This window comes from Cyanistes caeruleus, chromosome 11 (assembly GCF_971803275.1).
Source record: "Cyanistes caeruleus chromosome 11, bCyaCae1.hap1.1, whole genome shotgun sequence".
Classification (NCBI taxonomy): Eukaryota; Metazoa; Chordata; class Aves; order Passeriformes; family Paridae; genus Cyanistes; species Cyanistes caeruleus.
The window spans coordinates 1,945,549-1,967,997 of record NC_141711.1 but is presented as its reverse complement, the minus strand read 5'-3'; the positions used below and the strand labels follow the sequence as shown (position 1 = coordinate 1,967,997).

Below are 22,449 nucleotides of genomic sequence, written 5' to 3'. Positions count from 1 at the left end.
GAGATGTTCTCCTGAACTCGATGCAGCAGGATTTTACCTCAGCTGATTTAGAGCAAATATAGTTCGTACCTGAAAATTAATTACTGGGGGTTTGCTGTTAGAGGCCTGCCAGTTGTCATGGATAAAGCAGGACTTATCTACTGCTGCCTTCACTGAGAGAGAGACATGCACTAAATTAAATGGGCTTTGACCGAGGCTCTAAATTATCTCAGGCTCTTCTGTGAACCGTGAAAAGACAGGTCCTGGCAGACAAATAAACCCTGGAGCAGCTCTGGGGGTTTGGGAGAGGCACAGCCACCAGGGCAAGGAGGGGCAGCTGTGGGAGAGTCCTCTCAGTTGGGAGCTTAACTGGACGAGCAGACGGGAAACTCGTGGTGTTCCAGCACCCAGGATCATCCAGCCTTTCCCTTGGATTTATCCTGGCAGCTGAAGAACAGACCCAGCTCGTCCCCTCCTTGCTCAGGGTGCTGTTCTGAGCCCTCAGGCTGCTGTCCCACGCTGCTGGTGGTGTGGACACCTTCTCTTTGTCCCCCCTTTTCAGCAACATCTGGAGGAACAGGATGAGGATGAAGCCCCAGCCTGCTCAGGGGGATGCTGAGGGTTTGGGCTGGTGTTGATGGAGGGTGGGAGGTCCCAGTGATGTGACAGGGTGCTGGGTGAGGTTCAGGGTCAGGGCTGTCTCCCCCTGTGCACCATTAGAGCTGTGGGGTGGAGCCCCAGGACCTTGGCTTTCACCTGGGGGTATTTTGAGTGTCATAAAGCAGAAAGCCCTGACCTGGCTGTTATTTATGCAGCACAAAGGGTGCAGTCACAGCTGGGAACAGCATCCAGGGCACCCTGAACCAGCCCATGCTCCACGTGATGAGCTGTGTCCCTGATTTTGGGGGGGCTGTGCTCTGAGCAGTAAAACCTGTGAGCATTTATAAACTCCACTGTTTACCCAAAATAGCCTAATGGCCAGTACCACATCCATGAGATCATTTTAATAACCCTCACTGCATGGCAAGCATTATTTAACAGGTAATAAACAGCTTCAAAGACGTGTGATAGAAATAGAAATAATTTGATAAATAATGCAATTGCCCGGAGTTGTGGCATGAGGCAAAGTTGCTGTTAGGCTAAAAATTGCTCTAGATATTCCTACCTAGGAACTCTGGGAAAAGAGAGAACAAATACACTGCTGAGACTGCAGTCAGGGCTGCCTGGTGCTTCTGCTTTCTTCTCTGCTTCCAGCCCCCCAGCCCAGGCACGGCAGCGAGGATGAACAATAGGCCATTCATCATGTCGGCTGAAATACACTGTTTTTCACAGGTACATTTAACCCAAATCCTCTCTCAGAAGACAGATTATCTCTTAGAAGAACTCTGGCACCAGTGTCTCTTTTCAATAGCCACGTCACCACTGCCACAAAGGCTGTACGTGAAGGGATCAATGGTAGTTTTATCTCAAATTGCACTCAGTGTGTGTTTCTTCCAGCTGACATTCATTTAAATGCTTGCTCTAAGACATCTTTTCTCCCTGTAATAGAAAAAAGGATCGGACATCCTAAGCATTGTTTTGAGGGGGGGAAAATATTTAAAATATTCACTTGGCTAAGCATGAAATATCTCAGCTGCGTGTGTTTAATCAAGAGTGAAAGCAAAGGTAGTTACGCTTGTATTTCACAAATTAAAATGCTAAAATGATCAGATAAGAAAACAAAATACCTTATTCCATTGCAGCAGTGCTAATGAAACCATTTGAGAGGGGGGGGGGGAAAAAAAGAAGGGAAGGAAGTCACTTTGTAATTCTGAGCACTTTTGCTGCAAAGGAGCTCCGAGCTCTGCAGTGCCGGGGCTGTGCCGTGTCCCTCGGGAACAGGCTGCACGTCCAGCCTGCCATATGCACTGCATTTGTACTCCATTCATATTCCATTCATATCCCACCTGTTCCCACCTGCTGGGCAGGAAAAGAGAGGCCAGGCTGAGAGGAATGTATTGAGGGATACCTGCCGTGCCACCTGGCCCTGCGGCTCCCTGGAATTTGCAGCGCTGTGGGAATTTGGGGAATAATTCCCAGCGGGAAGGTGGGACCCTGGCCCTGCTCCTCACCCTGCACAGGTTTCCACCTGCAAGATGAGCTCCAGGCACCCCTGGCTCTGCAGTGCTGCTGCTTTGCTTCCTGTGGGTTTCCTTAACTCCAGAGCAAGGTGTTGCTGTGGATACTGGAATTTGGGATTTGAAGGGAATATTCTGTCGAAGCAGGAGGCCCAAGCTGAGCAGCAGGCACGTTTTGGGAGGTGCAGGTGATGCAGCCAAGCAGCCAGAGGTCAGATTTCTGTGGAGGTGGTCACTGATGCTCAGGTTTGAGCTGGGCAGGTTTCTGCTATCGTTTATATTCCGAGTAAGGGCTTGATCTCGTTTTCACAAAGTCGGTGATAAAACTCTTCCTGAGCTCGACAGGACAATTTCTATCTCTAAATGCATATGTTACTGCCTGAGGAATATTTATCTGCTCCTGGGAATGCTGCCCAGCAGTGGGGAATGCTGCAGTGGGCCCCATCAATCAGCCCTGCTGGGCTGGGCTGGAGGTAACACAGCTGCTGCTGGGGGATTTACACATCTGGAGGTGGGTCAGGAGCGGGGGACAAGCAGCAATGGATCAGAGAACAGTGCTGCTCTCCTGACACAGCTCCAGGTGTGCCTGAGCTCTCCCATCCATCTCCAGCTGCTCCCAGGGTGCTGTTGAGCCAGCACAGGCAGTGATCCCTGTGGGATGGATATCCCAGCCATCCCTGCCCTCTGGCACCGGGAGCTGTTCCCTTGTGCTGCCCTGGCAGCTCTGAGCCTGTCGGATCCTTTAGGCTGCTGCTGTGTTCGGCAATTTTCCATTTGCTGCTGCGGGGAGAAGCGGGGCTGGCTGAGGAAGGCTGGGGAGGGATGCTTGCAGCGTTTTCAAAGGTCCTTTGTCCCCTGAAGAGTTTTGATCAAAACCCTGACAAGGTCAGCTCTTGCTGCAGTAGAACCCAATGCTTCAGTTAGGAAACAAGCAATGCTTTTATCTCCTAATTTCAGACCTGTCTTTGCTCTCTGTGGATCTGAAATCTCCAGCTGACAAGAAAGACCCCCAAATTCTCTCTTACAAATGCTGTGTTTAAAATAGATGACCTTTCTTCCTATAAGGATGCTAAATTATCTTAAATTGCCATTTTTTTTCAGCCAGATATTTTTATCTTCTTTGATTTTTCTCTGATTAGCAGTGACCATAAGCCAGGTTAGCAGCAGAACAGTTCATTAACCAGTGCAAGAAGAGATTTATATTTTTATTTAACTGCTGTTAGTAGATCAGGGAACCCAGAACATTTAATAGCAAGCCAGTAGCTCCTTTTTCAAGTTTGTAGTAGTTTAAAGAGGTGCACACTCAGCAGCCAACACTTGGTCCTGATGTGTGTGTTGATGGGAAATGTAGTTTATTTTTATGTCTTCCCAGGCATCTGATTAGAAAACATTTTGAGGGTGTATTTCAGAGGAGAGAGCAGACTGAGCAGTGCTTCATTCAGTTTGAACTTTGTGTCTTGGAGGAACTTTTTCACCCAAACTGCTAAAAGTTGTGGCTGAAGGGTTGTTTGCTTTCGAGGCAATTAGCAGTTTGAGAACCTCAGTGGCCTGAAATGAGCCTCTCGTCTCCTTTAAAGCAGATAAGTCTGCAAAGAAAATTTAGGAATTAGCAATCTCAGTGAGAGGCCTTCCTCCTTTCTCAACTAACTGTAACAAATTTCCAAGTGTTCAAATAATTATTTGTTAACTTTTTACTCATTGGATTCAGATTAGAGGACAAAACATTCACTGCAGAAAAGCAGCTTCAGCAAAAAGAGCCACATAACCATAAGGCCTCCTAATCAATGAGTCGCAGAGAGGTTTTAATGGTCTGATTTATTTGGAAAAAATCAGTTAACTTGTACAGTTATCTGTCACTTTTAATGCTGCTCATTTACAGGAGTGTGGAGGGAATTTCTGTGAGACCAGATGAGAATGAAACATTCCTGAGGGATCTCTGGGGAAGGAAAGGGGTTTGGAAAGCTCAGGGCAGGTCTCTCCTGAGCTCTTTGCAAGACGTTCCTGGGGTTAAAGAACACCTGTGGGCTTGGGCTGTAGAGCCTGGGAAGGGAAGGGAAGGAAATAAAGACAGCACAAGCTCCCTGAGATGTGCCAAAGCTGCATTGTCTGTCCTGATGAGCCAAAGGTGTCTCCAGGACAGCCCAGTCCACATCAGCTCAAAACCAGCCTGACACTGGGGGTGAACTGAGAACCAAACCAGTAGCAGGAGAAAGGCAGAGACAGAAAAGGCACTAGAATTTGAAATTAAATCTGGCCTCATCAACAGACACAATTAAAATGATCTATGGAAGAGATTAGCCAGTAAATAGCTGTCAGCCATATGGCTGAAAATAAAGCGTAAATAACTAAAAATAAAACCTCAACTCTACAGAAATAATCTAAAACTCCACTTTTTCTGGTTTCCTGGGGTGGCAGAAGTGTGGAGGGAGGGAAGGAGGGCAGAGCCCGGTGGGGCAGTGCTGGAGCACCGTGGTCCTCCTTGAGCTGCAGCACAAGGCTGAGCTCGTCCTGCTTTCCATTGATTGGAATTATAATGCTTGCCAAGGGCACCTTCAGCTTCCAGACAGTCCCTGTTGTTCCTGAAGCCCTGGAATTGCTAAAAGCAGCAAATAATTCCTGGGGGGCTGCTGGTGCTGCCCAGCTCGTGCTGGAGGCCGGTGTGGCCACTCCAGCCCAGGTCTGATGCAGCACGGGCGCTGATGCGAGCCCACCGAGTGCTGAGGATGAGACCAGCAGCTCTCCACCGCTCCCTCCCAATTACTGAGCCTCAGCAACTGCCACAGAAGCAAATCCATGGCACTGGAGTCCCTCAGAAACAAATGACAGCAGTGAGAGCTCCTGACTGCGACAATTTGGAGAGCATCAGCCAGCTGAGAAGCTCCTGTTAATGTCAGTGCTGCTGATGGGTGAAATATCACCTCTGTCCCTGCTCTCTGCCAGCTGCCCTGCGGCTTTCGGGCTGCTGCAGGGCCAGGGCAGCGAGAGGTGAGCCAGGACAGAGATGGGTGACTGCTCTCAGCGCATGCTGTGCCATCTTCCTCCTCCTCTTCCTCCTCCTCCTCCTCCTCAGCAGCCACCCGGGCTGTGCCATTTGTGGCAGCAGGTCTGTGAGCCCGTGAGTGCCCACCAAGAGCCTGTGGAACAGCAGAGGACACCCCCAGGATGGGCTGGGGGCTCCTGGGTGCTCCTGGACACCTTGCCCAGCACCAGGGAGCCCCAGGGTGAGCTGGCTGCTGCGTTTGTGCCTTGGCTCAGGCTCTTTTCAGCTGTGCCAGGGCTCTTGATCAAGGCTCTTGATCCCCTCACATCACTGTCAGACACAAAATGATTTACACAGATGCAGCTCAAAGTGAGATGAAAGAAGAAGAAAGTTTATTAGTTCTTTCAGTATTTATAGGTTTTTGACAACGACCAGGGATTGGATAGTCAGGTCACCACCTTCCCAACCACACTGGCTGGGAGAGACATCCATTAAAATGTATATCTTTAATGGAATTAAACACTTATTTTTATAATTACTTTCCTGGGAAAGTAGCTAGAAATTATGAAAACAATATCAAAAGGTCTGATTCTCAGGGTGACAGCCCCAAGCCTCCCCAGGAGGGAAGTGCCCCTGAGCCCTCCTGCAGCGGTGCCAGAGCTGCTGCTGAGGCTCTTCCCTCCCCATTTCCCAGTCTGCTTGTGCAGAGCTTCGTTGGCATTAAGGATGCAGGAAGGCTCCTTCATTTTAGTGAAACTGGGAAATAATTGAGCAGGACAAAGCAGGAATTAATAAAAGATTTTCCATGCAGGTCTGCAAGTGGCTGAAGGTGAGAAAGCAGATTGTGCTGCAGGATGTGATTCTAGGGAGGCAAAAGTGTTGCAAAAAGAGGTGATTTTGGGGTGGGAGAAAGGTTTTTCTGGAGTCTCCTTAGGTGATGCCTCCACAGGGCACAAGTCATTGGTGTTCCAATGGGATTTACTGAGAAAAATCAGGTTTTCTGTGTTCACTGACTTAGAGCAGAAAAAAAACAGACCATAACAGGAGGCAAAGCTCATTGAGAGAACAGGGGGAGCCTGAAGTGCTCTTGTGCAATGGGAGAGGGTGGGGATGACCCAGGAATTAACATTCCATCCTCACCTGCAGGCTGCCCTCAGAGGCTGCAGATAACCCCTGTGCAGGTGGGGAATGTGGGGACTGAAACAGGACATCTGAGTGATTATCTGAGAGCTTGGCAGTGTGAAAAGCCCTCATCCTGCTGGGAAAACCTCGGGAATGGAGCACCTGCTCCAGCACATCAGCTCCTGCACCACGCCACGGAGCTGCAGGGGTTCTCCTGGACACAGGGCTGAATGTCAAAGCACAGGCACGTGGAAAACCTACACCAGCTGCTGATGTGTAAATGAAAGTCAGCCCCGAGTAAAGACACGGAAAACTCATGTAAATGATTCATTCAGAATTTATGAGGCGCGTCCGGAGAGACTCGCGTCAGCTCCCTGCGCAGGGCAGGGCTGGCTGCTGCTCACACCATCCATAATTAATGCCCACTCGAAAGGGTTTTATGTTGGCTGAAAAGATAAATAAATAAAGCTCCTGTGCCTGCTGTCTTCGCAGAATCACCGTTTTGGATGACGGGAGCCTGCGCATCGTCAACGTCACCAAATCGGACGCGGGGAGTTACACCTGCGTGGCCACCAACCACTTCGGGACAGCGAGCAGCACGGGCAGCCTGCTGGTGAAAGGTGACTAAAACCATTCTTATTCTGGCTGGCTGGGCCACAAACTCCTGTTTGTTTTCATTATTCCTCCTCCAGGGCCGGATTTCGGCGTTTCAGGAATTGCGGGTGCTTATTTGTGTTCTGTCAAATGGTGTTTTCAAAAGGAAAAGCTGTGGTTTGTCAGAGACATTTAAAGGAATAATTTGACAAAGATATTTAAAGGAATCATTTGAGATAAACAATGAGAGGCCCTGACAAATGTGTTGAATTAATTTTTGCCCTGCTGATGAGTAGTCCAGGGTCTGATTAATTATTATAGGCCATGAACATACAGGTTATTACCCTTGCACTTAGTCTCTATCTCCTTCTCATTTGGGGAAAAATCTATATTGGATAGCAAATCAAGAAACATTGATTACAAAGTGATGAATCAATCAAAAAGCTCTAATGCTGTCAGTTTTAATTCTCCCACACATGGGCAGTGATGGATCATACTCAGTTACAGGCTCTCCTTGTCATCTGTTTCTGTGGTATATAGAAAATACTTAAAATGTTTCAATGTGGGTTTTAATCCATGTTTTTTTATAGCTGGAGCATATCCAGAGGTGTCTTCTGACCCCAATCAGTCTGGTATTTTCTGAACCTTGTCGGGAAACAGGTGGACCCAAAAACTCTTCAAGTTTGGGGTTGTTTTGAGTCCTTTTTGTGGCATTTGCCCATGCTGGTCCCTGAAAACAAGAACAGAGACAAGAGCAGAGTTGGGTCTCTGTAGGAGCTGATTCTCCCTTTTCTTAATCTGGGTTGTCCTAAGAGGCACCTGCAGCAAACAGCCAGGAAAGGGAGCATGAACATAAAAGAATTTACCCAGCCCCAATCCCATCCCCAGGGACAGCACAGGGGGGTTCCAGCCCCAATCCCTGTCCAGGGACAGCACAGGGGGGTTCCAGCCCCAATCCCATCCCCAGGGACAGCACAGGGGGGTTCCAGCCCCAATCCCTGTCTAGGGACAGCACAGGGGGGTTCCAGCCCCAATCCCATCCCCAGGGACAGCACAGGGGGGTTCCAGCCCCAATCCCTGTCCAGGGACAGCACAGGGGGGTTCCAGCCCCAATCCCATCCCCAGGGACAGCACAGGATGAGGTTCCAGCCCCAATCCCTGTCTAGGGACAGCACAGGGGGGTTCCAGCCCCAATCCCTGTCTAGGGACAGCACAGGGGGGTTCCAGCCCCAATCCCTGCCCAGGGACAGCACAGGGGGGTTCCAGCCCCAGTCCCTGTCCAGGGACAGCACAGGGGGGTTCCAGCCCCAATCCCATCCCCAGGGACAGCACAGGGGGGTTCCAGCCCCAATCCCATCCCCAGGGACAGCACAGGGGGGTTTCCAGTAGCAGGGCGGGGTTCCAGCTGTCCACATCTGGAGCTGTCCTGGTTTTCCACCTGCTGCAAGACCCCAAGGGGGAGAATCAGGAGCTGCAGTTCAGGGACTGCTTCTCCCACCATCAAAAAGGCAGCTGGTGGAAGCAGCAGTGATTGGGTTGTGTCATTCCAGAGTCATGGTTCTGTAGCTCCTGGCTGATCCTTCCTCCCTGGCAGTGCCCAAGGAATATCCTGTAACTCCCAGAAAACCTCGGCAGCTGAACGTGACCGCTGCCTTCCCGTGCTCCACAAATCACTCCTCTGCACACTGAGGTTATAAAGGATTAGTGAGGGCTTTTTTCCCCCTCAGTGCTCTGTTTTGACTCCATTCCATTTGCATTAATGGCGGTGACACATGTGCATGAAGCAGAGAATAAACTCTTAAGCCCGAGACGCGGATATTAACAGCAAACTGAGAAATGCCATTTGGAAGTCTGGCCCATAAAAAGTATAAAAGAGCAGAAACTATTCTGAACTCCAAATGAACTGTGTAAAATATTGTGTTAGAGAGTGAAATGCTTGAGTTTCTCTGCCCTAAGTAGAACAAGTGTGAGTTTGGGCAGAAATATGAGTGAATTCCTTATTTTAACTCAGTTTTGTGGTGTACAAAAAGACTAATTTAACAGCTGATATGGTTTTTGACCTTAAGATATGCTTGCATTCTTTTCTAACTCCTCTTGTGTCATTGAGTGAAAAACTGTGAAGGTCAAGACACTTTTTCTAACCTTCCTGTGTTCTTCCATTAATATTGCAGGCTATCCTTATTTATTGTTTTTTTTTTAATTTCCTTTCTCAGGGAGAGATGCCGACAGTGTCAGAGACAGTGTAGGCAAGGATGGGAGGAGGAGGGGAATATGTTCCACCAGAAGCAAGGAAGCTTAAAATAACTCTCTGGCAAACAACCAGAGAGGGATGAATAAATATTCATTTTATGCATGAGTAGACAGTTTAAAAAATATCAAATCCTGACAGGTGCCCATAGGGCTGGGTATTAACATTCTGTTGTCAGGCTGGGTGAACCCCAGTGGTTTTCTGAACCAGTGCAGTTGTGCTTTGGGTCTGTTCTGTTGGCTGGTGCTAAATGAGAACCTCTTGGCCTCCAAGACCTGAAATCTTAGAAACTTGCTTGTACAGTTTGACCTTTAAATTAAAAAGCAGGATTGAGTTTGTAAGGCTGGAGGAGCAGCTCCTTCTAAAGCAGTGTTCAGAGCTCTGTAAAACATGGTGTGTGTTTCCATGTATTATATAAATATTAATTTTCCATCTTGTTCCTTCATTTTTTTCCTGTACTTGAGGCTAAATGTTCAATTCTTCCAACACACAGAAAGATTAGAGGCTCTCTGAGCACCGGGGGATTAAATGACAAATAGAGTAAACAGGCACAGCCTGTACAATACGAGTTTATTTGTGTTTAATGCAGTGATATCAGTGGCTGATAGAGCAGCAGGCTGCAAGAGGAAGCTGATGCCAAGGGTTTGCAATAAAAGCTGTGGATGTGGGAAGCACCAGGAGAGGCTCCTGTGCTGACATCCCAGCTGAGCAGGCTGTGGGAGCAGCACCCCAAACATCTGCTTTGGCCAGCTGTAAATCCATCTCCATATCTAAATACAGCCATTCAGATACATTCTAATTTAAACTTCTCTCTGAATGCTTGGTAGAGTTGGTGCCTCCCATGGGGGAGTGCAGCAATTCCCTTCACATTGGCACATCCCTGACAAGGGCAAGTTCCAATGGCTTTATTTGCCTCTTTAATTATGATGCACCTTTAACATTTTCCAACTGCTGTGAGCTCCTCTCATTTGGGCTGTCATGGGAGGGCTCAAGGCAGCAAAAGCAGCAGAACTTTCACTGGCTGGAATCTGTATCACTTTAGCAGGAAAAGAACACAAAGATAATGTCAGGAGGTTATTTTTTCCTCACGCTTGAATAGACTGATAGTCTTGATTTTGTCCAGCACAGTGATTCAAATTATTTCCTATAAAACAGCACATTTTTCATTCCCAGCCTATTCCTCTGTGTGAACGTTGAAGTGCTGCATTGCAGTTAAAATTGATTAAATACTGTAAATTCTGGCCCATTATCGAGTAACTTTTCAGAGACTTCAGATGTCGCTGCCTTTAAACCTGGAATTCTTGCTGTGTTTGTTCCATCCTTTAGGACACAGCATTTGTCTTCTGCAGAAAGTGGCAGTGGGATGTGATAGCCCCCTCTTGCCACCCATGGCTGTCTCAGTTTCATCATCACCTGATCAGAATTCAAACTTCATTTTTTGGAATTTGTGTGGTGCTTGCCTCGTGTCCTTGGGGTTTGGTTTAGGTTTGGGGTTTTTTAATCAGTGAATTCCAGTAATTGTGAATTTTACCAGCTGTTCTCAGCTCTGTTGAGTTTGAAGTGACTTGGGAGTAACTGGGATATCAATTCCTTGGAGTGGGGCTTTAACTTTTTCCCCAAGAGCAAGAATAAACCACACATTAAGGTGTTGAGGGTCTTTTTAACATGAACCAAGGGAAAACAACAGCAGCTGCTGAAATGCATTGACCTGTTCCAGCACTGTCCACATCCCCAGGAGCCCTCTCCAGACCTGCCTGATTTTTTCCCTTTGTTCCTATGGAAAAGCTGTCCCAGGAAGCTGCTGCAGGCATTTTCCATCCCACCCATCCCTATTCTGGGTTCAGTGGTTGTCATTTTGCAACACGAGTGGCCCCTCTGTCACTGAGCTCTGCCTTGTTCCTGCAGGGCTTAAGGTCATGCAAAGCCTTTATTTTTCTCTCCTCATCATTCAGCATCATCTTAAATTCATGTTGGTTCTGCCTCAGCCCTTAAGAAAGGGACCTGCTTAAGTGACACCTGCAGTTGAAAGCACAAAATGTAATTTAAAAAAGAGAGGCAGAGTTTAAAGGAATAATCCCAGAGCAGCACTGGAGGGTTGTCCATATTTTCTGAGCTTTTTGTAATTTTCCTGGATAGCACATGAGGTTTATGTTCACCTGGTGTCAAAACCAAGATAAAGATTCAACTCTGAAACCATCAAAAGAAGTTTCCTTATTCTTAAATTTTGTTTTATCATTTGCTGAACACAGTTTTTATATGTAGTCCAGCCACGAATGAATATTCCTTATCAGGTCTAATACGTTGGGGTTTTTTTTAATTTCATGGAGGAAAAGTCAATTTAGAGTATGAACTTGTACTCCAGAATCTCTAAATCAGGGATTTGTAGGCAAAAAAAGCTCAGAGCGCCATGGAGTTATGAAGGCTCTGATTTATTCATGAGAACATGTTATGTATTCTCCTTTTTAAGAAATAAAACTTATTTCTAAGTTAGGAAAAACCTTTCTTGACTTCTGAGTCACAACCAGCAGCAAAGGCTTGATTTTCACAATTGACAAGGAAAGCCGTAATCTTTGGCCGTGAAATTGCAAAGGAAAATATCCCGCTCTAATTGGACTATTTCCACTGACACCAATTATTTCTAGGACACAATTAAGGCTCTTTTGCTGGGTTTAAGTAAAATTATGACCCAGAGCAGTGTGTGAAAGGCACGATTATAAATGAGAGAGCTGTGCACCCACGTCTGCCCCTCTCTCAAGCCTGGCAGTTGCTTTGGGTGCTCTTTGCTGCATCTCCTTCCCCAGCCCTCAGGAAATCCTGAGCTGATGATGGAGCTGGAATCCAGCAGCTGCCTCAGGGTCCTTGCAGCCTGCACGAGCTCTTCTCCACATGGTGCTGGAAAACCAGGTTTAATCAGGATTTTATCCTTCCCTGTCCATTCCAGCCCAGGCTGCTGTGTGATGCTGATCCTCGTGGCCTGTGCAGGTGTGAGGGGCTCGGTTCAGCACTGGCACCTGCAGCTCTTGTTGCACCTAAGGCTGGTAAAGTCTGGTTTCCCTCCCAGCTCTGTCCAGGTGAGGACCTGAGGTCGTCAGAAAAATCAGTTCAGCCCCAGAGCAGCCCAAGGAAATGGCTGTGGATCCTGCCAGCACCCCTATTTTTCTCACAGTAAATTGAAGCAAAAAGGTTGTGATTATTCTGAGCTGGCAGAAGTGACAAAATGAGAAGCAGATGGTGCCTGTGTGTTGAGCTTTCCCCAAAGCCTCCCCTCCCTGGGCTGCTCACCTCTGGCTTCTGATTTTCTGAATGTGAGCTTGTCAAACACAACTGATCCCTGCTCTGGGACAGGGACAGCTCCAGGAGCTGGGCCAGGGCAGGTTTGGGTTGGGTTTTAGGGAAAGGTTCTTCCCCCAGAGGTGCTGGCACTGCCCAGGCTCCCCAGGGAATGGGAACACTCCCAAGGCTGCCAGAGCTCCAGGAAACGCTCCCAGGGAGGATTTGGGGGGGTCTGTGCAGGGCCAGGGGCTGCACTGGGTGATCCCTGTGGGTCCCTTCCAGCTCAGGATGTCCCATGGTTCTGTGATCCCACAGCTGCTGTGATCTGTGAGCAGTGACACCCTGAGGATGATGATGATGATGATGATGCTGAGGGTCAGAGTGAGCAGCTGTGGCCCCTTTGGGGACATTTCCTGTCACAGGTTTGTGACCAAACATTTCAGCAAGACTTGGGTCACAGAACAGTGAATGAGCAGCTCTCAGTTTCTTTCTGGGGAAAGAAAAAACCCAGTCAGCAGCTAAGGACAAAACCAGTGAATGGCAGAGAGAGAGATGTAAATGAAATCAAACCCCAGTAATAAAATCAAACACCAGTGCATTGCTCTTAGGGCTGGCTGAATGAAGGAAACTCAGAGTTTCTTTTTCTCTTGTAAGCTCCTACTGCTCATAACAAATAAAACTTGTAAACATAACACAAGTGTTAAGCTTCATTAAATTTGCAGCAGACAATTAATTTTTTTTTTTCAGGCAATTCAGAGGTTCTTCTGTAGTACTGATTTAGTTTAATTGAACATATTACCACAAGCAGACAATAAGAAATATATTGAAGATATCCATCTGGCTCCCACTGCAAACCTCGTGTGTCGTTTGCTGGGGCTGTCACAGCCCTTACTAATTGCCTCATTTTGGCTCTTTCACAATCAGTGTGATTTAGCCATTAACATGATAAAAGTCATCTCTGTGAAGGGCTGATATTAAAAGGCATAGATCTCCTCCTGCCTTGCTGTGGTGCCAGTTTTGGACGGATCCCCGGCGTTATTGGAGTGATTATTTTTCAAAGCGGAAATACAAACGATCGGCTCCCCCGGAGAAACTGCTGCAGGTACCTGGGGGTGGTGATGGAGGGGCTGCAGCTGCTGGGAAATGTTCCCTCTGCATTTGGGAATTCCCTCCCACCTCCTTCTCCTTTCTCCTCACTCCCTCCCAGCCCCAGCCAACCTTCAGGCACATCAAGGGTCTTAAAGCTGAGAATTGCTCGGGTAAATAATGGAATCGACACAGCAGCGAGTGCTGGTGCTTCTAGACACACCTGATTCAGCACATGAAGTGGAAAAAAGTTGTATTTTTAGAAAAGTTCAACCATTATGTCTAAATAACCTGTAGAGGGAAAAAAAAAACAGTATTTTTGTTCTGTATTCTTACCTTAACCCCATAATGTATTGCAGGGTCAGCATTACTCCAGCCTCTCCTACCACAGGAAAAAAAAAATAAAAAGTTTAGAATAATGCCTCTAAAAGCTCAGCACTTTTGTTTTAGGAATTTTTCTGACTTCTCCCGAAAAAAGGAGGAGGTTCGGTTGTTTAGCTCATGACAGAAGATGAGATCCATACATCAGCTGGAAGAGGAGACGACCTGTGGGTTAAACACAGACTCTTAATGAGATGAATGCAGGTTAATTAACAGTTTTCATCAACTCGCTTCAATTTATTTTAACACGCTGCATCTCAGAAAGGTTAAAATATTTGTCACTTTTGGAATACAAATGAAAGCCCAGCGTGGTTGAAACAATGCCACAGGTCGCATTTGAATCCAAGTCAATGCAGTGTGAGTGTGTTTATGTGTGTGACTGGACAGAAATCATAATTAACAAATGATTTTGCAGTGAGGCCCTGGCACAGAGTGCCCAGGGAAGCTGTGGTTGCTCCATCCCTGGAAGTGTCCAAGGCCAGGTTGGACAGGGCTTGGAGCAAACTGGGATGGTGGAAGTGTCCAGCTCAGGATATTCTCTTATGTCCAGCACTGGTATTTGGGAATTCATGCTGCTGTTCCCCCAGGCTGGGAGATCAGGGTCCGTATCCCAGCTCTGTGTGCCCCTCCAGTGGAGCCAGCAGGAATTTCAGGCACTGGGAGCTCTGGATCCTTGAGCTTTCAGCTCTGTGGAGCTGCCCTGGCTGGCAGAAAATGGGACATGACAGCTGCACTTGACATTTGCAGCTGTGCTCAGCGTTCCATGGGATGCAGTCCCACATCTCCTCCTTGCTGGGGGAGATCCTGGTTCTGAGCCTGCATTAGTGCAGGACATTTATTCTGGGACAGAATAATGCACATTAGTGCAGGACATTTATTCTGGGACAGAATTTGGACACAGAGAGCTCATCCTCCTTTCAAAGCGTGCAGTGGGATGAACTTCCAGGCAGGAGTTCCTTGGGAATTCCAGAAATCCTGGGTGAATTAGGGTGACAGTCAAAGGGAAAGCAGTAAAAGAGAAGGCTGAGGTCGCTGTGGCAGTGTCCCCAGAGCCACTTGTCCCCAGTTCTCCAGGAATCCCGTGTGCCTGGCGTGGGGGAGATGGTGATCTCAGCATCAGCTGTGCTGGGAGTGACTGAGATCCCCCTCAGGTGAGGGTAAGGAAGCAATGTGGGAGAACAAAGTGAACTTTATATCCTTGAAATCAGTGCCTCGGAGCAGAGCGGCCTGAGGGTGATGTTTTTAACATCAAAGAGACAGAGGAAATGTTTAGAGAGCACATTTTCCGTGGTGGGAGGAGGAAGAGTGGTGCAGAGGAGAATCTGGGACAGTGTTTGGGGAAATCCCAGTCCTTTTGTGCATTTTCTCAGGAGCACTTTTGGAAGCAGCTTAGCAGAGCCAAACACCCGAGGATTTGAGCTGATGGGAGCTTTTCTCCCTGAGTCTGGACTGACAACAGGTTCCTTATCAGATAACAAAAGCCAGGTGGCACCCAGATACAGCCTGGGACTGACAGGTCAGGGGTCTCAGATCAGGGGTTCAGCTCTGCTGAATGACAGGGAGGAGGTGCTTCAACATTAGGGACTCCTGTGACCTGATTTTCCCTTTTTTTAGTGCAAGATTAGAGCAATCCCATCAGAGATCACATGGGGACAGGAGTCTCTTGTCTTTATCCCAAAATCCAAATGTTCCTGACTCAGAAGCAGGTGGGCTCTGAAATACATGGAATTTCGTCAGCTTGCCATGGTTTGGGTTGGTTGTCTCTGTCTCAGTCACACATGTACTTGGAATATGAATTTTGCTTTCATTTGAAGTTTTTTAAGTGGGCCATGAAGAACCAATCCAATTTGTAGGGTGTTTTCTTCCAGGTTTGTTATGAATATATGTGAATATAGAGTTTATTTAGGAAATCAGCAGTATTTCAGCAGTGAAAATTTCAGTTCCCATCCTAGGGGCACAGCAAAAAGTCTCTGTAAAAATCCATTAGTCCTGGGAGCTCAACTGAGCAGCTGACAATGAAACCATTCCCTGCAGGACAGAGCCACGGGTGGAAGTGTCTGGGAGAAAACTCCAGACCATGACTGACCCCAGCACTGAAGCCAGGCTGAAAGGAGAGGTGGAGCTGCTGTTCCTCCTCTTCCCTTTGTGTGTGTCTTCCCAAGCTGGATCTTCATCCTGGCCTTGGAATTATTTACATGAGAAAAACTCGTGGCTAATTTGAGGCAGAATGCCGTGGAACAGCAGAAATGTCAGGGGCACTTTTTAATGATGCTCTGTGAGGAAGATTTATTCAGGAGAGAAGGCGCTGAGGATTTGGAGCAAGTTCTAATGAGGAATGGTCTTGGGGGTTGTTATTTTCATTTCACCTGTGGTCCTGCCTCCACCCTGCCCCTGACATCAGCAGCAGGGCTCAAGCAGGAGCAGCAAAGCAGGAGCCCTCAGAATGTGAGGTTTGTCTTCTCTGTGTGCCGCTAATTAGAACGAGTCACTTCCTTAGGAGGGAGCACAGGGCATGGTGAGCCAGTCTCATCTTCACCAGGAAAGAAACGAGACCTTTCCAGCCCAGGGAGTTTTGTTCCAGTGTTTGTTTGCTTGGTTCTGGTCTCTGGTTTGATCAGTAATAGGGGTTTGGGCGTCAGGCTTGCTCACGCTGCTGTGGAGGTCTCAATGGGGATGCAAGAAAAAGTTCATCTGAAATAAAAATATCTGCTGTGCACAGTGGTGCAGGGAGACAAAACAGCTCCTAATGAAGGCTTGATCCATTTTATAGGCTGGGCAAATAAGGCAGCAGAGACTTTTAATGACTTGCTCAAGGTCAGACACAAAGTGAGGAGGAGAACTCATTTTACTCCCAATTACTCCAAGTCTGTGCCCACACCGGAGCAACCTTCCTCTTCATTTGGCTCTCTTCCTCCTCTTTTGCTAATCTAATTCTCTTTTTGATGGAATTGTTGAGCTGGATTTGGCTGTGACTCCAAGTCTGGATGTTCAGACTGGTGTTTGAGGGCTGGGTCACTGCAGTGCTCAGCTGGGATGCATTCCCTGTGGGAACAGAGCTAAAATCACCCCCTGCTTTTGCTTTCCCTGTCTCCCCCGTGCCTGGCTCGGTTCTTTGGATACCTGGAACATCCTGAGGTTTGCAGCTTTGTGCTTTGTTTGATTTAAACTTGCAGGTACTTTCTGACAATGTGCATTTGCCAGGAGTTAAAAGAGAACAGTAAAATTACAAAAAAAAAAAAAGTAAAAAAAAATAGTCATAACTTCTCCTGTTTTTAGAGGTATCCATAGGTGCTCCCCTCCAGTTCCCCTTCCACAATGAGAAGATGAATGTCTTGAATGATTCATGTCATCATGAATGATTGGCTTGATCAATGTCCTGGACACCAAGCCTGGCTTATCCCAAGGCAGGGATGACACAGCCAGCCTTGATCTGTGTGACATTAAGGATGGTTAAGCTGTGGATCATTCTCTGGGAAGCTGGAAAGTCCAGCCAGGGATTTTCTGGCTGTTCCCTAAGTTTGACAGCTCAAGAGGCATCTGCTTCTAATGACTCTTAATTTGGGATTTATTCTGGCATGGCAGCTAATTCTGAATATCTCGGTGCTGATGAGGAGAGTGGGTAACAGGCATGGAATTCACGTGGGAAAGGCCTAAAATACTCACTTGTGCCTTAAAAATGCAAAGACTGTGGCAGTCCCTCCATGATTCTGCAGTTTGAGTGCCTGGATGTTGTATCTTGATTGCTCCACTGCTTCCTGGAATTTTTGATTGATGATCATCACTATTAAAACCACCTAAAAACACCATAAATGAACAAACTCCAGAGGGTGAACTGTTCCAAGGGGCAAAATGTTGTTTTGTGTCCATGGGCTCTGTGGAATCACATCTGCACCATTCCCCTGGTCTGTGGTACGGGGAGAGCAGTGATTGATCCCTGAGGGACTCACAATTTATCAGAGATTAGATATGATTCCTGCTGTATCTGATTAACCTTCTCTGTGAGATGGCCATCATTTCTGCAATGACAGCAGATTATTCCGTGCTCGAAAAGACAGATATCGGCTCATGGCAATCAATAGCCCACAAAAGGTGACACCTTGAATTCCCCAGGTTATCCACAAAGATTGTCACCAACGCCTGCATCGTTTGTCAAATACAGAGATCTCACTTGAGGCAGCTCTGGAGTGAAGTGGGTTTTATTTCAGTCTGCAATGCAGAGCTGGAGAAGGATGTTTGAGGTTCCTGGTGTAATCAGGCGCTGTTGCATCCTGCCGCAAAGAGCAAGAACAAATTTCCCTGAGTGACAGATTTGATTGTCATCTCCAGAGCCCATTACATGTGATTTGCTTTGTGACAATTGTATGGAGAGAGCTTGATTGGATCAGATTGCATTGCACCGGGTAAAATGGGGGTTAAAGTGGAGTATTGGGTCCTCTCCTCACTCCCTGCACTCTGCTGGAGTGGATGTATTTTCAGATATTTTTGTCTTTGAATTTGCTCTAATGGCACACCCCTCCCCAGTGTCCTGCCATTCTTAATGTGTTTTCAGATTTAAATTAACCTTCATTTGTTATTGAGCCACCCAAGGAATGCAGATTGGGGCAGCAGAGTGCAGTCCCCTCTGGGCAGTGGGGGACATCCATTCCTGGCAGGGAGGCTCTGCCATCAAACTTTGGAGAGTTTTCCATCTGTGGGAAGCTCTTTAGTGAAGCTGAGAATGAAACTTGGAAGTGACAGATCACAGGGAGCAACAGCCAAAGTCTCCTCTTGCCACAACCTTTCCCTCCCTCGCAGAAAATTCCTGACAAAATTCCTGAGAATTCCTGAGAAAGGGGCTCAGGCTCCCAGCTAGGAGCAATCCCATGTCCCCACACTGCTGTGGGGAGATTTAAGCCAAACAAAAGTGGCAAGATAAGGATCCTCCTTCAGCAAAGCAATTTTAGCGTGTCCTGAAGGCCCAGCTCAGCCCTGTGTGAGGCTGAATTGGGTCTGTGCTCTCCCAGGAAAGGTCAGATGTTCCATCCCTCCCTTCCCTAATCCCTGCTGAGCACAGGGCCTCGTCTCACTGCAGAGATCAGTGCTGCCTGATGGCACAGAAAGCTCTAATCACCAATCACAAATATTTCTAAAATCAGAGCTAAGTGACTTTATTCCCAGGCCTAAAGTCCCTTTTCAAAACTGATAGTCTCCTTTTAATAGGATTATATTTTATTAGGCTGAACTGCCATAGTACACACCAGAGGGTGGAAATGCTGCAGAATCTTCTGTTAAGAATGTGTGTAATAGCTGATTGTAGGGAAAAAAAGAGATATATAGGCATAAAAGCCAAGTGCCTGTTCCTGAAAGCATCTGTGTGACTCATCACAGCTCACAGGTGGGATATTTTAAAAGCCAAATACTGTAAATACTTAACCTTTTCCCCATTTCTTTTTCATCTCAATTTTGGCCATGCCCCATGAAGTACTCAATCTATTCAGCTGTAATTTGCTCTGCTAATTCCTCTATGTGTTCAGTCATTCACTGGGTTTTAATCTCTTTAATTCAGAGTGGTATTTTGCTCTCTCCTGCACATCTCAGTGAGGACAGAGCACTCAGAGCTCCCAGAAGTTTCACCAGTCAGGTCTCAGAGGCTTTTGACTTTATGGTCCTGGAGAAATATTTCATTCACAAACAGAAGGGAAAAAAAAAATAAAAACAGAGCACATTTGAGTATTTTCATGTATTGGACTTTGATTCTTTGGTTTCTCATAGAAACCAGATTCTCCAGGATTGATTTTTATTATCTCCAGACACGATTTGCCTTGGAATCAATACAATAATGTAAAATGTCATTGCAAATAGAGGACATTGATCTGAAATTGCATTTATTAACTCCCACTGATAAAAGCCAAAATGGAGTTGGTAAACATGCTGGTATTCAAAAAAAGAAAAAGAAAATGAGTCCCAAATGCTGGAGTTAGAGTTCATCTACAAGAAAAACACATCTTAAAATCTTCTACGGGAAATTATTTATGCAAATAAGGAAAAATATATCTGCATCTTTAACACTGTAACACTAATCTGAGAGAATTAGGTAATTAGCTGGTTAATCAAACTGGAAATTTCTGTTTATGTGCCCAGGTCCTCGTAAGGAATATCAGCAGTCAGGAGAATTTCCAACAGACCTTCCCTACTCAGGCAAAGAGGGAATGGGAGGGGGACACACACTGCAGAGCTCAGAGCAGGCTGAACTTTGGACTTCATGATCTTGGGGGTCTTTTACAACCTTAATTATTCCGTGATTCTCTAGGATCTTGTACAGCATTCCCATTTGCTCCCCAGCAGCAGGGAAGTGCAAACTGGAATGAAGGCAAGGCTGGAAGAAGAAAGGAAGGAATAAGCCTTTGGAACATTTCCTTTAGAAGGACAGTCTGAAAGCACTGCTCATCTGGGGGCTGCAGAGGGGAGCTGTGATTTTTTCAGGGTTTTCATGCTGGATAAATATGTCAAAACCTGAGTATTCCCTTCTGTTCCTTCTCCTTCAACCTCCTGTGTGCTGGGATAGATGTCTAAATAAGCATTTAGGTATTAGCTGCAGCCAGCCTTGGAAATGCTGACATTATCCCTTCCCTTTTTAATCTGCCTCTGAATGCTCAATTGCACCGATTCGAGGCCAGCAACAGGAGCTGCATCCCCTGAGCATTTCCAGGTTGGATTTTTGTTCCAGTCAGGCTCTGTGTGCCCCTCCAGCAGCAGGGATCTGCTGTTGAGGATTTGGATATCCTCACCTGCAAGGTGCTGCTGAATCCATCCCTGGAGAGGCTCCCACAGCCCCCAGGGCTGAGCCAAGCTGGGAACAGGATTGGTATAGACACACAATATAATATTGGCTTTTCACAAATATCCAGGTGAGTGCTACATGTATAATGTTAAAATGGCTTTGCTGGGACAGTCAGTACAGCACATTTGAAGTGCCTGCTCAGTTGGGATAACTGCAGTGAACAGATGATGGGGACCCTGCTGCTATCAACACTCAGCACCCCTGGAAAGACCCAGCCAAGGCCCAAATTAAAAGGTGATAAGAAGAGAATTAAAGCCACAAGCCAAGACACACAAATGCTCTAAACAGGTGGAGCCAAGGAATGGCCGTGCTAAATGTGCTGGGAAATGTAAAGTAGTCAATGGAAAAGCTTGAATGAGCATAAAGTCTATGAATATGCATCAGGTGATATTATGGAATATAAAGGGTGTTTCCAAAACACCAGGGGTGCTCTTGGCAGAGAACCAAGCACCCGGCTGTTTTAACCCTTTGCTTTATTGTCTTTGCCTCCTACTGACTTTTTTATTAAACCTTTTAATATTTACCAGGAAAGTAGTTTTTCCCAGGATGCTGAGTCCACCTCGCCATCTGTGTGTGTCAGCCTCTGCTGAGGTTTGTGCCACAGGCAGAGCTGCTCACCCTAAACAAATCCTGCTCCCGAGGGACACCCGATCCATCGGGTGCTTCCCTGGCACATCGGGCTCCTTGTGACCCCCAGCCCCTGCCCTCGGCACTGCAGCCTGGCTGGGGCAGCTGGAAATGCATCCCGAAATGCATCCCAGCATCCCAGAATGCATCCCAGCATCCCGAAATGCATCCCAGCATCCCAGAATGCATCCCAGCATCCCGAAATGCATCCCAGCATCCCAGAATGCATCCCAGCATCCCGAAATGCATCCCAGCATCCCAGAATGCACCCCAGCATCCCGAAATGCATCCCAGCATCCCAGAATGCACCCCAGCATCCCAAAATGCGTCCCAAAATGCATCCCAGCATCCCGAAATGCATCCCAGCATCCCGAAATGCATCCCAGCATCCAAAAATGCATCCCAGCATCCCAAAATGCACCCCCAAAGAGTCGGGAGATGCATCACAGCTGATGATGGGCAGCTGAAAGAGGAGGGAAGGGAAGCGATTCCAGCCTTCCCACGGATGGGAGGTGCTGCTCGGCTCCCTCTCTTCTAAGGAAGAAAGGAAACTTTGTTAAAATCTCTTGCAGAACAAACCAAATCCATTCCCTGAGCCAGAAGGATGCCGAATTCTCGGCGCCATGCTGCAGTGGTGAAGCCGAGGGCGGTGAGGCAGGAAAATGGGGATTTCGGGCTGGAAAATAGGGATTTCGGGCAGGAAAATAGGGATTTCGGGCAGGAAAATAGGGATTTTGGGCAGGAAAATGGGGATTTCGGGCAGGAAAATGGGGATCTCGGGCAGGAAAATGGGGATTTCGGGCTGGAAAATCGGGATTTCGGGCTGGAAAATTAGGATTTCGGGCAGGAAAATGGGGATTTCGGGCAGGATGAAGGAGTGGGGACGAGCTGGGGGGACCAGCAGGAGGCTGGCTGGGGGATGGACATCCAGAGGGTTTTCTCCGGCCAAGGACCATCCCCCGAGCCTCTGGCTCAGCTCCAGCAGGACTGGAAAAACCATGGAAAACCGGGAAGTGCCGCCTCTGTCCCACCGAGAGCGTCCTCCCGAGAGGCTGGCGTGGAAGGAAGGCAGGGAAGGAGCTCTGCTGTTCCCAAGCCTTCAGTGACACCTACAGACGTGCCTGCACATCCAGCTGCGCTCCCAGGGATGCAGGATCCTGTGCCAGGGATGCAGGATCCCATCCCAAAGATGCAGGATCCCACCCCAGGGATGCAGGATCCC

The 22,449-nt window shown here is 47.4% G+C and overlaps 1 protein-coding gene across 8 annotated transcripts in view; it reads left to right on the top strand.

Moving 5' to 3' along the window:
* LOC111934941 (contactin-4) overlaps positions 1–22,449 on the top strand; it is a 263,405-nt gene that overhangs the window by 226,007 nt on the left and 14,949 nt on the right. For all 8 annotated transcript variants that reach the window (XM_086846907.1, XM_086846912.1, XM_086846910.1 and 5 more), the window contains one exon: positions 6,691–6,818. In XM_086846907.1, coding sequence (XP_086703033.1) covers positions 6,691–6,818 — 128 coding nt within the window. The remainder of the gene's footprint in view (positions 1–6,690; positions 6,819–22,449) is intronic.